The sequence below is a fragment of the Pristis pectinata genome, chromosome 33 (assembly GCF_009764475.1).
Source record: "Pristis pectinata isolate sPriPec2 chromosome 33, sPriPec2.1.pri, whole genome shotgun sequence".
Taxonomy (NCBI): Eukaryota; Metazoa; Chordata; class Chondrichthyes; order Rhinopristiformes; family Pristidae; genus Pristis; species Pristis pectinata.
The window spans coordinates 13782194-13797393 of NC_067437.1; the positions used below are offsets into that span (position 1 = coordinate 13782194).

Consider the following 15200-nt stretch of genomic DNA (forward strand, 5'->3'; position numbering starts at 1 on the left):
GGCAAATGGTAGAATCTAGGAGGAGTTGAGGGGAAAGGGGAGAATAAAATGTCGGATCAGTGAAAATGGGCGTTTGATGGTTGGCACACACTCGCTGGGCCAAAGGGCCCATTTCTGAGCTGTATAATTCAATGAAACTAGGAATGAATGTTTAGACTTGTGGACGGTGTACCAATCAATTGAGCTGTTTTGTCCTGGATGGCATCAAGCTCCTTGAGAGTCGTAGCTTCACTTATCCAGGCAAGCAAACATTCCATCACACTCCTGATGTGCTTTGTATGTGGTGGGAGGATGTTGGGATGTCAGGTTATGGTAATCAGGGGTAAATACTTCAACGCTCGGAGTCATAGTTCACACAAAGAGATATTTGTGATAGTTGGAAGTCAATTACCCCGCGCCCCAGCCCTAGGACATCACGGCAAGAGTTCCTCAGGGTAGAATCCTAAGCCCGTTGAGCAGCATTTGTGATCCGTTTCCAACAACCCCCCTCCTCTCAAGATGCTGCTCGACCCGTTGAGTTCCTCCAGCAGATTGTTGCTCCAGATCCAGCACCTGCAGTCTCCTGTTTCTCTAGAATTGTACCCAATTATATTCCACTGTTTCATCCATGATTTTCCTTCCGTAAACTCAGAAATAGGGTATTCGCCCATTATTGCAGAATATTCAATTCCATTCGCATCTCATTAGCTAACGAAGCTGTCCATACCTCCATTAAGCAAGATCTGCACAATATTCAGACATGGGCTGATGGTCATCGCCTGGCACTTACGCAGTGTGACCATCTCCAGCAAGAACAACAACCCCTTGACTTTCAATAGCATTTTCGTTGCCAGTTCCTCCACCATCAACATCAGGATGTGTGGGGTGTATGGATGTCACCATTCCTCAGAACTCAACTGGATCAGCTGCATAGTCGTATAACTGCAAGAGCAGGTCAGAGGCTGGGTATCCTGCACTGATCGACTCACCTTCTGACACCCCAAAGTCTTTTCACCATCTACAGGAGTTGATGGAATGTTTTCTGCTTGCCTGGATCAATGAAGCTACAACAATTCTCAAGAAGCTTGATACCAGGGAAAAATAGCTCAATTGATTGGTACCCAATTCACCGGTCTAAACATTCAGTATAATCGGAGTACGGTATGGACAGGAAAGTGCAAGAATATTTTCTAAACTGCTAAAAGTTAGAAGCAGCAGGGATCCAGAGAGTCTTGGGGGTTGGGGGGAGGCAGGTGGTGGAAGAGAGAGGATCCTTGTATTAAAATATCATAAGACAATTCCCAACCAAATCAAAATGCTAAAAGAACCTGATCTTATTGAAGTTCCTGGTAAAAATTGCACTACAGCTATCAAAGCTCTGACTGGACTGAACCTGTGTGATCATATCTGGGCCTGACAGTTCAGGAAGAACAAACTGGCCTTGGGAGATTTACCATAACACCCAAGCTCCAAAAGGTGAAATTACTAGGAGAGATTGCACTCAGCTTGCTTTTCCTGGAACTTGTATCAAGGAGTGAACTGATTGAAATTTTTTTTATATTTAGAAGAACACAAGGTAGACAGAAAGAACCTATGCCCATTGATTGCAGAATGTAGTTCCAGATGTCTTAGTCTAAAAATAAGAGCCAGATTCACGAGATCACAAGACAAGGGAGCAGAAGTAGGCCACTCGGCCCATCGAGTCTGCTCCATGAGCTAAGGAAAAGAAAGGGAAAAAGAAATGGGAAATGGAACAAAAACAACTATTCCTTTCTAGCCCCAATTTCCGGCCTTATCCCCATATCCCTTGATACCTTGACTAATTAGAAACCTATCTATCTCCTCCTTAACCGCCTCCAATGATAGGGCCTCCACTGCTGTATGTGGCAAAGAATTCCATAATTTCACTACCCTCAGGCTAAAGAAATTTCTCCTCATCTCTGTCTTAATCATGTAGCCTCTAATTCTAAGATTGTGCCCTCTGGTCCTGGACTCACCCACCAAGGGAAACAGCTTAGCCACATCTACTCTGTAAAGATTCATCAGAATTTTTGAAACACTTCTACAGGTAGTGTGGTAGAAATGTGGGACTCAGCAATTGGTTCTAGGTTGACTATTTTAAATCTGAATAATAGGATTCTGTGTATATTGAAAGGTATGACAAAAAGACTGGAATATAAGATTACAGCAGTCATAATCTCAATGAGTGACAGAAAAGGTTTGAGGAGCTGAATGGCTTACTCCTGCAGGTTACCATTTGGTTCTTCAAACCACCCAAGCCTAGAGAACAATTACCAGCAGCATATTTCTTTTCAATGGGGAATTGCATAGAAATTACTATGCAAAAGTAGGTCATTCAGCCCAAATGGTTTCTACTATCTTTCTGCTCTATATGAACCTTCTTCCAACCCATTTCATCTCAGCATCAGCCTTTGTACTGACCAACATAAATCCCTCAAAAGAAATCACTAAAACATTTAAGTGGTCATTTATCTCATGATGGAACTTTGCTGTGTTCAGACTAACTGGTATATTTCTCTATATTACGATCGGATACAGAGGTTGTGATAAGCATTATATAAATATATCTCGCTTCCCCATTAAATAAGCCAAGAAAGAACCAACCCCTAGTTTTAGGACAATGAACATACTATTTGATTTTTAATGGAAATTAATACCAGAATGGTCAGGTTTCCTTACCTCAGTGAGGTTGATTTCAATGAGTTGATCATATTCACAGCCCTCATCAGGAACGAGCAGGTCCTGGAACTCATCAGCAACGGCAGCAATCTCTGAAAATTGCAAAGAAATGACAGTTAAAGCCTGCTCATTTCTAGCACTAGCAGGTAGTAATGCTGTCCCACAGCTCCAGAGACCTTGATTCGATCCTGACATTGGATTCAGTCCACGTGGAGTTTGTACGTTCTCCCCATGTCTACATGGATTGCCTCCAAGTGCTCCCATTTCCTCCCACATCTTAAAGACGTGCTGGTAGATTAATTGACTAAATTACCCCTCACCCTCACTGTAGGTAGATGGCAAAAGAACCGTGAAGTTGATGAATGTGTGGGAGGAGCAGCTACACAGAAAAAATGGCGGTGGGACTGATGGGATTGCTCTGCTGGGAAGCAGCATGGAGCCATTGGGCTGAATAGCTTTCTAATTGCTTATTTCAGCACAAAAGATCTCTCTCCACTATCCAACTGGTGTCATGTAGGCAAACAACACAGCAGGTCAAGAACTTGGATGGCAGAGGTAGTAGAGTCACTGCCTTATGCCATCGGAGAACCGGGTTCAATGTTCTCCCTGTGTCTGTGTGTGTTTCCTTCGGTTTCCTCCCAAACACATGTTCGTTGCTCGGTTAATTGGTCACTGTAAATTGTTCTTGGTGTGGATGTTAGTGGTAGAATCAGAGGGGAGTTGATGAGAACACAAGAAGAATAAAAAATATGATTAAGGTAGTGTAGTGGTTAGCATAACTCTATTACAGCGCCAGTGACCCAGGTTCAATTCCCACCACTGACTGTAAGGAGTTTGTACATTCTCCCAGTGTCTATGTGGGTTTCCTCCGGTTTCCTCCCACATTCCAAAGACGTGCAGGTTAGGAGCTGTGGGCATGCTATGTTGGCACTGGAAGAGTGGTGACACTTGTGGGCTGCGCCCAGAAAATTCTTAATAATGCAAAAAGATGCCTTTCACTGTGTATTTCAATGTACATGTGACTAATAAATAAACATCTTATCTTAATGTAAATGGATGAATGGTGGTCAGTGTGGACTTCCTGGGCTGTAAAGTCAATTTCCAAGCTATATGATACTATGACACTTGCAGAGAGAAATATGGCTGATGTTTCAAGTAAATGACCTTGAATTAAAGCTGCACAAAAAAAGCTGACATTGTAGGACGTTTCAAGTAAGTGGAGAAGCAGGGAAACAGAAGGAAAGAACAAAAAGGAAGTCCTGTTAAAGGATGCAAAGCAGGAAAATAATCAAAAGCCTCATGGTGCAAAATGAAAGGAGCCATTAATGGGACAAGAAGGGATCCAAGTTCTGTTCCAAAACAGAACGGAGGACCATGATAATAATCTGAAATTGTTGAACAGTGTTGAATTGGAAAGGTTACCTCCTAACTACAAAGAAAGATGCTGTTTTTAGATTTGGTTGAGCTTAATTGGGGCTGTGCAGAAAGGCTGAGGACAAAGGAAATGGAAAAATAATTAAAATAATATTTTTTTTAAATCAAGGAGTCCATTCTGGGTATGTGATGAGAAGAGGAGCTCTGATATCAGTACAGAATTTATCCCAAACTACCGTGAATCAGTATTACCTCATCTTATTCTCAAAAAAAACCTTTTTGAAATTTACCTTCCCTATGTTAGTTACAATCCCAGATACCTCTGCATCACAACTTGGGTGTCTGTTTAAGTTTTTCCAGCTCAATGACCCAGATCAGAAATTAACCCACGGCACCTCCCTGGATTGACATAGAAATGATAAAACCCAATGACCAGAATTAGATTAACTACTCAAGATATGAATTACCCAGAGGTCTACTCATTTTGATCACGATTTCCTCTCATTTTTTTCCTACTTGGCTATGTGACTTAATTGATGTACAATGCTGATCACTCTTTTATATTGGACTTGGCAAGATTCAAGATACCTCATGACCCAGCACCTCTCTCATTCCCATCAAGCTAGGACACCAAATTGGTTCAAAGCCTGGCCTAAACAGTCATCAAGGATGACCACTAAACATACCTAAAAATGAGGTCATGACCTGTTGAAGCTACAGCACAGCTTGAGACATGCTGAACAATGCTTCAGACAGAGCTCAGAGATCTCGATCAGATCAGAGCATTGCAATCTTGCCACAGCTTCATGTGCGTCCCCTTTCTTAAAATGGTTGGCACCCTACACGTCATATCCCTGGGTCAAAATCCAGTAACTCCTCGCCCTCAGTCAATCTGGAAGTACATTCAACAGAAGGACTGCATGGGCTCACGAAGGTAGCTGCTACTCCCTTCTCAAGGGCACCAAAATGAGCATTCAATGCTGGTCTTGTCTGTAATGGCCACATCCCATAAGTGAATAACAAAATAAAAATAAATCAATTATTTAAATGGTAATTACCCAGAGTGGAAAAATGGGAACGTGTTGTGCAGACAACATTCATCTATAATAAAAAAGCTTTTCTAACAAACTGAACATTGGCTTATTTTGCCAAACTAATCCAACAATTTACACTGCCTCCCGCAACTGCATTCTCTGTAGTTTGCTATAATCAGCACAGTAACCAATTTCCACAGAACATCTCTGCAATAGGTTCTAACCCCGATTCTCTCTCCCTCCACTCTATACCTCTCTCATCCATTTTTAATTGCTGTTTTCAATCCTCAGCCACCTTGCTTTCACCCACATCTAGGTTTCATCCTAAATTCTCACATCAATTTTAACAATCAGTTTTTCACATGGAACTTTGACAACAGGCTGACCCTAAACTGCTTTATCATAATTATACCTGATAACCGATTCCATTATTTCACACATGGTTGAAGTGTGAAATTATAGAGTCAACTATCTGATTTGTTAACCCTTTCCAAATATGGGCACCATATTAGCACTTTACCAATTGAGTGGATTGTCTCAAGTGACTTCCTTATGAAAGTGCCGTACCTTGTAAATCTCCTTCAGCCCTCTGAGACAGATACCTTCTATCACCAGCCACAGATACCTTCTATCATTGTCCAGATGGCTGGACCATGGTCATAAGAATGAAGAGATGGAAGTAACATTCTTTAAGAAAATGAAGCTGGTAGAAAGTAGAACAGAGTCCCAGCATTTTATACTGAGCACAGTGAAGTTCCGACACTGAATTCAGGATTAAATATTTTGAATTACATATTAAAAAAAAATTACTGATGAAAGTTTTTGGCACGTACAATTGTGGTTTGTCAGAAAGATAAGGCAAAACCAAAACCTTGCTGTGCTTGTGTTGATAACAGATTCAGTTCAGTTCAATAGAAGGCAAAAGAAGTGTGTGGAACACAACAACAATTCAAGAATGGTGACTCACCATCCATCTTATTATCTCCATAAATAAATGGGAGATTTTAATAAATACATAAATAAAATCATTTTTGAGCTAAACAGCTTTGGGCCACAAATGATGATGATAATGATGCAGCAGTGGCAGCAGCAAGTATTACCACACTCTATATTTGAGATTCAAGGCCAGCGAGCCGGCAGCAGGTAGAATGATCAATTTCAATAAGACCAGCCGCAGTCAACGTCACGAGAGCAGCCCTCTGAGTGCATGCTTGCTTGAAGCCAACAAACACCCGTTTTCAAGTCAGCTAGGAACAGCCCAGGCCTTATGAAGCAGCTACTGCTTGAGGGCCCTACAGCTGTTCTGCAGCATATTACCAGCTCACTGCTGGGAGATCCATCTGTGGACGAGACAGCATCTGCAAATTCAGTGCACTTACTAGCCCAAGAAAGAGATCCAGTTCCAGAGGCAGTAGTTAGTTTTCTGGCTTGCTGATACTAGGCTGGAGGGCAAATTCTCTCCAAATGTTGGGAGGTGGAATGCTCGGGAGGACTGGTAAGCAGTTAATTTGCCAGGAGGTATCTGCTGATGATCTTCAAAATATAGTTAAGACCAGACTCCACTAGCAATGGAGTGTGTTTCTCTGTGTATGCCATACTGGTGAACAGGGGCACACAGAAATGCCAAAGGAAAGAAGTGTTTGAAAACTTACAACACAGATGGTTCCAGCAGTGTTGGCAGACTGTTGTGTTTCAAGAAATTACATTGCTGAATTCACTGCCTAGCGTGGGATTGTTAGACAAAGCAATGAAGCAGGCAAACATCAATAGTGCCAGAGGCATGAAGGCAAGCCAAAATTGCTCATAAACATCACTGTCTTCAACAGTTTTAATCTGTTTATTATACAGGTGGTCAAATGCTACGTCCTTTACTAAGGGTTAGGAGGAAGTACTATTTATGGTCTTCAAAACACTGTTATATTAGACCACCAGCATGTTCCAGTGCCTTTCTGCAACAGCAACCCTGGCCTCGCCCTATCAGAGATATTTCCTTTGTCCTGTTCATCCACCACTGCTCCCCTGCCCACTTCACACCATCTTCTCTGCAACTTAACATTAATTTGCTTCTCCCTTTCCCAGTTCTGACAGTCTTTGATGTAAAACATTTATCCTGTTTCTCTCTCTCCACAGATGCTGCCTGACTGCTGGGTGTCTCCAGATTTCCAGCATCTTCAGCTTTTTGATCTTTCTGCACCATTGTTTGCTTGATTTGCCTGAACATGCAATCGAAAGAAGTGAAATCCATCTCACACCATACCAAGGCCAAATGCAGCATCCACAAAAAAATGCAGCATCCTCAGACCACATATGGAGTATTGTGAGCAGTTTTGGGTTGCACATCTAAGGAAGGATATGCCGGCTTTGGAAAGGGTTGAGAGGAGGTTTACGAGAATGATCCCAAGGGTGAAAGGGTTAATATACGAGGAGCATTTGATGGCTCTGGGCCTGTACTTGCTGGAGTTTAGGAGGGGGTATTTCATTGAAACTACTGAATATTGAAAGGCTTGGATAGAGTGGACGTGGAGACGATGTTTCCAGTAGTGGGAGAGTCTAGGACCAGAGCCTCAGAACAAAAGGAGAAGTCCCTTTAGAACAGAGATGAGGAGCAATTTCTTTATCCAGAGGGTGGTTAATTTGGAATTCATTGCCACAGACGGCTGTGGAGGCCAAGTTATTGGGTATATTTAAAGCAGAGGTTGGTAGGTTCTTGATTAGTAAGGGTGTCAAAGGTTACGGGGAGAAGGCAGGAGAGTGGGGTTGAGAGGGAAAAAAATAAATCAGCCGTGATCAAATGGCAGAACAGATCTGATGGGCCGAATGCCCTAATTCTGCTCCGATCTCTTGTCTAAAACCCTTGTCTAAATCAGCTAGCTCAGCACAAATAAGTTGCTTGGTCCAACTTAGCGCCATGCTGGGCAGTGAATTCAGGAATGCAATCACAAATATTGAACAGTATTTATCATACCGATAACATTAACACAAGGAAGTGAGTTATCACCTCAGCCTTCTTAAGTGCACTCTTTGAAGGAAACAGCTTCCTGCTTCCATTGAAGTTTTATTCTAGGGAGATATTTTCAACTGCATCGAGTTAAACAAGCCATTCTGTCACCATTACATAAAAGAACTCCTGCAGACCTACTGACCTTTCAGATTTTTGATCCTTGTTCTACTTTGGATTTAACTTGTCCACACACCAATTTTAATTTAGCCCCTGTATTTCTAAATTGCAAAATGTAAAACTAAATATGGGTACATTAGCTAGTCACTGGCCTAGATTGTTGATCTAGAGAGGCGAGTTCAAGCAGTACAAAGGCAGCTGGGGAATTTGTGTTCAAGTAATTAAATATGGGAATGAAAAAATCAACGTCAGCAATGGTCACCACAAAATTCCTGGATTATTGCAAAAAACCCATCCAGTTCAGTAATATCCTTCATGGAAAGAAATTTGCCATCCTTACACCCAATCTGGCCAATAATGTGTCTGCCACCTCAGCTCAGAGGTGATAAGAAATAGACAAGAAGTATTAGTGCGGCCAATAACATCCACATCCTTTGGTCAAATAAATAAATATTTCAGTTACCTTCAAGAGACTAACTTTCTCCTATCTTCCCTTCTGCCCTATCACCAGTTTAATTGGAAACACACCTTAAAATATTATCCAGTAAAATCTCATCACCCTCCAGATGAAAGTTCGCCATTCTCCTCGGACCCACCTGCTCTGCCAGTCTTTTCCATGTATTTCTTCATCCTGTGATTATAGGGGAAAACTGATGTGGTTGCTCCAATCTCAGCACCCATGTTGCAGATCGTAGCCATGCCTGGGAAGGGAAACTGGATTAGTTTAGTTTAAACTGTAACTTCATGCTTTTACTCAGAGAGAAACCATTAATTCTACCACATTCCATGTAATAAAATCCAACAGTTTGTGTAGACAATAAACAAAATCTGCAGGAACTGGGAGGATACGAATTAACTGAGGGCGAGGATAACAGTGGTAGTTTGATGGGATCCATCAAATCTATTGATTCCCTCAATGGACTTTGTGTATACTTCTTGCCGCCTCGGGAAAGCAGCCAGCATAATCAAAGACCCCACCCACCCGGGAGATTTTCTCTTCTCCCCCCTCCTATCAGGCAGAAGCAAAGCATGTACCACCAGGTTCAAGGACAGCTTCTATCCCCTGCTATTATAAGACTATTGAAAGGTTCCCTACTGTAATAAGTACTCTTGACCTCACAATCTACCTCGTTACGACCTTGCACCTTATTGTCTACCTGCACTGCACTTTCTCTGTAGCTGTGACACTTTACTCTGCATTCTGTATTGTTTTACCTTGTACTACCTCAATGCACTGTGTAATGAATTAATCTGTATGAACGGTATGCAAGACAAGTTTTTCACTGTATCTCAGTACAAGTGACAATAGTAAACCAATTCCAATTACCCCATGTGCTGCTTGACCAGAAGATAATTGCTGCTGCTTGCTGCAGGGGTCGGTGCTGGGCCCACAGCTGTTCACAATATACATTAATGATTTGGAAGCTGGGACTGAGTGTAGCATATCTAAGTTTGATGATGACACTAAATTGAGTGGAAGAGCAAATTGTGCAGAGGATGCAGAGAGATATAGATAAGTTAAGTGAGCAAGCAAGGATCTGGCAGATAGAGTACAATATTGGTAAATCTGAGGTCATTCACTTTGGAAGGAAAAATCGAAGATCAGATTATTATTTAAATGGTGAAAGATTGCAGCATGCTGTTGTGCAGAGGGACTTGGGAGTGCTTGTGCATGAATCGCAAAAGGTTGTTTTGCAGGAGCAACAGGTTATCCAGAAGGCAAATGGAATGTTGGCCTTCATTGCTAGAGGGATTGAATTTAAGAGCAGGGAGGTTATGCCGCAACTGTACAGGGTACTGGTGAGGCCACACCTGGAGTACTGCGTGCAGTTCTGGTCTCCTTACTTGAGGAAAGATGTACTGGCTTTGGAGGCGGTGCAGAGGAGTTTCACCAGGTTGATTCCAGAGACGAGGGGGTTAACCTATGAGGAGAGATTGAGCCACCTGGGACTAAACTCGCTGGAATTCAGAAGAATGAGAGGGGGATCTTATAGAAACACACAAGATTATGAAAGGGATAGATAAAATAGAGGCACGACAGTTGTTTCCACTGGTAGGTGAGATTAGAATTTGAGGACATAGCCTCAAGATTTGGGAGAGTAGATTTAGGACGGAGTTAAGGAGAAACTACTTTTCCCAGAGAGTAGTGAATCTGTGGAATCCTCTGCCCAGGGAAGCAGTACAGGCCACCTCATTAAATATATTTAAGACACAGTTAGGTAGATTTTTGCATAGTAGGAGAATTAAGGGTTATAGCGAAAAGGCAGGTAAGTGGATCTCAGTCCATAGCCAGATCAGTTTTGATCTTATTGAATGGCAGAGCAGGCTCAACAAGCCAGATAGCCTAATCCTACTCTTTTTTCTTATGTTCTTATGTAATGGCATACCATTACCTCTACAGACATTTCAATGCCCAATTGAGTAAGTGTTGTGATGGAATTGTACAAACTGTTGCATAATGTTAGTAACTGGAGACCTCATTTGCTCGTTCCTGTGCTTCAAGAAATGTGAATGTCGTCGTTATTATTTGAAGATCCACCAGTTCTCCAAGTATCCCCAACTAGATTCTTGCATTAACTACCACCATTAAAATCAGGCCAACTGGTGATTTATCCTCATATAAAAAGAATGTTACCTCTGCCTACATAACAATAGTTCCTTCTTAAGGACACAAATGGGGTTTACTTCAACAATGGTGTGCAGACTGGAACATACAAACCTCCCTTCAAAAACAAAACTTTACTGAAGATCAATTTAATTGTTTTCTCAATCATTTACAGGGCTTCTTTCAGGTCACCCTTAATCCCATCACTTTTTTATATAAAATACTCAAGATTCTCTTCATAGTTTTAATCCTTGTTCCTTATCCACAAGAACACAAATAAGAGCAGGAGTAGGCCAGCTGGCACCTCAAGCCTGACCCACCATCATGGCTGGCCCCATGTCTTCTGTGCCTGTTCCCCATATCCCTCGATTCTTGGCTCTTTCAAGAATTTATCTACCTCCAACTTAGATACTTCTAATGATCAAACCAAATGAGACATTCAATAGCACTGCAGCATTGGTTTTATATTAGCCTAACACTTCCAAAATATGACAATTCAGTTCCTCCCTACAGAACTGCATTTGCCTTTTATTCAGTTTTGCTTGCACATCTGTATCCTTCTATAGAGTTTCCTGGTCCTTGTCATGACTATCAGATGCTTAATTAGTGTCATTGTGAAATGTTGACATTTCCTTTTAAATCCCCAAATCCAAACCAATTAAGTACATCTCACATGGGTACAGTTTCAACAAGAACCCTGTGGGAATAACTCTCCCTACACCTTGCTCATGTGAGAACCTCCCTCTTACTCCAAACCCTGATTACTGGCTGCTCCCTACCTGCAAGGCAACATTCCCATTAATTCCATGTGCGATTATCTCTGCCACAAGTGGCAGGCAAGACAAACTTGCTGTGTGTACATTAGTGCTGCTCAGCATGCTGCCATTAGTATAGCCCTTGTTATTCAACTAGCCACTTAATAGATTCATGGGAAGCCATACAGATTCACCATCCAATTTCATCTTTCCACCTTTTGACAGTGGATCTTCTCCTGGTTCACCCCATGTGCGAAATTCCAGAGGTTGCAATTAGCTTTTCCTATTCCTTACTTTTCTTCCAGTGTCTCCAGAAGATAATCACTTCCACTATCCACAACCTACAACCCTCCAATGTCTGCCATCCCTGTGCCACAGAGAATGTGAGCAGCTCAACAGACCACAAGATGGCAATATAACACCCCAAACTGATTAACACATATATAGCGCCAACATTTGCAGGATTCAACGGATTATGAGAAGCAGGACCTCTCTTCATTGGAGATGTTGGGGGTAATTGCATTTTTCTTACTGTTGACTAATACAGAAAAAAGATACAAGCAATAGTTTAAATACAGAATACAATAAATGCCACAAATCTCAAATAAAACAGAAAATACTGTAAATACTCAAAAAAAAATCAAGCAGCTTTTGTGGAACCAAGAAGACAACCTTTCTGGTCATTGACCTGAAATATTAACTCTTGTTTCTTTCTCCATGCTGCTTGTTCTTTTGAATATTCTCAGCAGTTTTGGTCTTAAGACCTAAACAATATTTAATGCTAATCAATTTATGCTGGAAAAATGGTGCAAAGTTGTAAAGGAACAAAGACAAGTAAACTAGCAGAGATGTTAAAGATATTTAATACAAGGAAATTGTAAACCTTGCAGATAGAAAGCAGAGGGAGGCAATTTTGTAAACACGATTGATTGTGCATTACAGTAAGGCTTTAGCTTAGGTACCTGTGCAAGATATGGACTCCACACCTGGCCCATGATATTCCACTATTGCACCAGTGCCCCCTTTAACTGTCAAAATGCCTGCCACTTTCAAGATAACATCCTTTGGTGAAGTCCAGCCTGACAGATGTCCTGTGAGCTTCACCCCGATAACCTAATGAACAAACAAACGTGTTTTATGTTACAATACAAGAAACTAACTTCCAGCAGAATAAGGTATCAGCAATCTGATTCAACTATAGTTTATTTTGGTAAAACAATTCACCTAGATCGCTTTAGGGCCGAGGTTTTAACTGGTTTTAGAGTTTGCATGTAGAACACAGAGATATATATGATTAGCAAGTGATAGATCCTAAACTTACACCCATTTCCTCTATCTGATATGGTTCTCCGGAGCAACTGTGTAGTAAAGATCCTTTGATATGTCTGTATGGGAAATGAATTCCATACCAGGGCTTTAATATTTGATAAATCCCACCTATTGCTCAGAAATGCCAACATACCAGCAATTTTGAAGAGGCTTGGCAAAATAGCCTACCTTGGTGTTAGTTTAACATTTGCCAGGAGCTTCTGTAACATAATAAGTAGTAGTTTGATTCTCTCCAAAAGCATGGAAAGAATAGCATTTGCTGGTATTTCAATGCAACTCTTCTAGTGAAGCTCTTAGAAATGCTTTTGTTCTATATAAAAGCAGGTTTTAACAATATATTCACTATTCAGTTTTCTTAAGCAGAGTATATTAGAAAGGTCTATGCTCAGCCATAGTATACAGTGTCATCAACAACAGAGAGTACCCTTGCATGATTTGGGAAAAAAAATAAAGTGAGCTTAAACATTTCATTGCCAGGCAGGGCTCAACTCAAACAAATGTAATTTAACAAATCAAAGCAGGTATTTTACCTTTGGACACTTCAGTTCCCAAGGAATTCCTGCCATCACATCGACTGCATCCGCTCCTCCAACTCCTATGCAGATGCCACCCAGACCACCACCATTAGGAGTATGGGAGTCTGTGCCAATCAGCAGGATGCCAGGATAAGCATAGTTCTCCAAAATAATCTGTAAATAAGATCCCAAGTACATCAGTATTCATTGGAGGCTGCTTCTCAGTAAAATTCCTACTTGGTTCTATGCCAGAAAACAACAAGAATATCAGAAGTAAGAGGCAGGAATAGGCCATTCAGACCTTCATGTCTGTTCTCCCAATGATTAAAACCATGGCTGAATCTTTTTCCTTAGCTTCACTTTCCCATATTAACTCCACATCCTTTGATTCCCTTAATATCTAAAAATGTATTGACATGCTCAGCAATTGAGCCTTCACAGGTGCACTATCCTCAGGGGAAGAAACTTCTCATCTCAGTCCTAAATGGTTGACACTTTGTTTTGAGACTCTGGCCCTAGTTCTAGACTCCCCAGCTAGAAGAAACATCTCTGCATTTATTCTGTCATTCCCCTTAAAAATGCTTCAGTTCCAATCAGTTCACCTCACATTCTTCTGAACTCCAGAGAGATAAGGCCTACTCTGCTTAATCTAATTTCATAGGACAACCTCTTGGGAATCAACCTGATGGGCCTTTGTTGCACTCCCTCTATCACAAGTATATCTTTACTTAGGAAGACCAGACCAGTACACAGTATTTGAGGTGAAGTGAGACATCTCTACCTTTGTACTTAACACCTCTTGTAATAAAGGTCAATGTACATCCTGCCTTCCTAATTGCTTGTTGCATCTACCCTTTAACTTGCAGTGATTTCTAGAGAAAAAACACCCAGGCCCCACTAAACAATTTCACCATTCAATCTCTCTCCATTTAATAAATACTCCATTTTTCTACATCCCCCCCCCCCCCACTAATGTATACAACCTGACATTTTTCTGCATTACCTTCTATCTACTATTTCCCTGTACATACACTTGGCCTCCCTATTACCCACTCTCTGCATCCTCTTCAGAACTCACACTGCCACGCAGCTTTTGTCACCAGCACTTGGATACCTTTGATCCCCTTGTCCAAATTATTGGAATAGACTGAAGAACCTCCAGAGGAGTAGCTCACCTTCCAGCATCTTAGATCATGAAGTTAGAGTCCTGGTGGACTATTTAACAGCTTCAGACAACTGGAGAAACATAGAATGGAGGTGGTCACAAAACCCATCATATTTGTGATTGCTCTATCCTAGGGCCATGCAAAATTTAAACGTGGCTCTGCTCTCTACGAAAGCTTCAAATGTCCATCCAATTTTCCTACAAAGGTGAAAATCTCAGTCCCAAGCATTCACTGCAAGAAAACAATTGCTTCTGATCTCAATCTACCACTCAGACCTTAAGATGATAACATAGAACACTACAGCACAGTACAGGCCCTTCAACCCACGATGTTGTGCCGACATTTTATCCTGCTCTAAGATCTATCTAACTCTTCCCTCCCACATAGCCCCCTAGTTTTCTATCACTTTCTAACACTGCTGACTCCCCAATGGAAATAATCGCTCCTTGTTAGTTCTACAAATATCACAGTTTCCATTAATTCTTCTACTATCATACCTCACATAAACTCGCTATGTTGGCACTGGAAGAGTGGCAACACTTGCAGGCTGCCCCCAGAACACTCTACGCAAAAGGATGTATTTCACTGTGTGTTTTGATGTACACGTGACCAATAAAAATATCTT

General features: G+C 41.4%; 1 protein-coding gene across 3 annotated transcripts in view; it reads right to left on the reverse strand.

Annotated features, from left to right (window-relative positions):
- Nucleotides 1-15200, reverse strand: part of aco2 (aconitase 2, mitochondrial) — a 60899-nt gene that overhangs the window by 34170 nt on the left and 11529 nt on the right. For all 3 annotated transcript variants that reach the window (XR_007958520.1, XR_007958521.1, XM_052043086.1), the window contains exons 5-8: nt 13425-13583; nt 12528-12678; nt 8802-8906; nt 2680-2771 (exon numbers count right to left, since the gene is read on the reverse strand). Coding sequence is in view for 1 of the 3 variants with exons in the window: in XM_052043086.1 (XP_051899046.1) it covers nt 2680-2771; nt 8802-8906; nt 12528-12678; nt 13425-13583 (507 nt within the window). In the remaining 2 variants the exon portion in view is untranslated. The remainder of the gene's footprint in view (nt 1-2679; nt 2772-8801; nt 8907-12527; nt 12679-13424; nt 13584-15200) is intronic.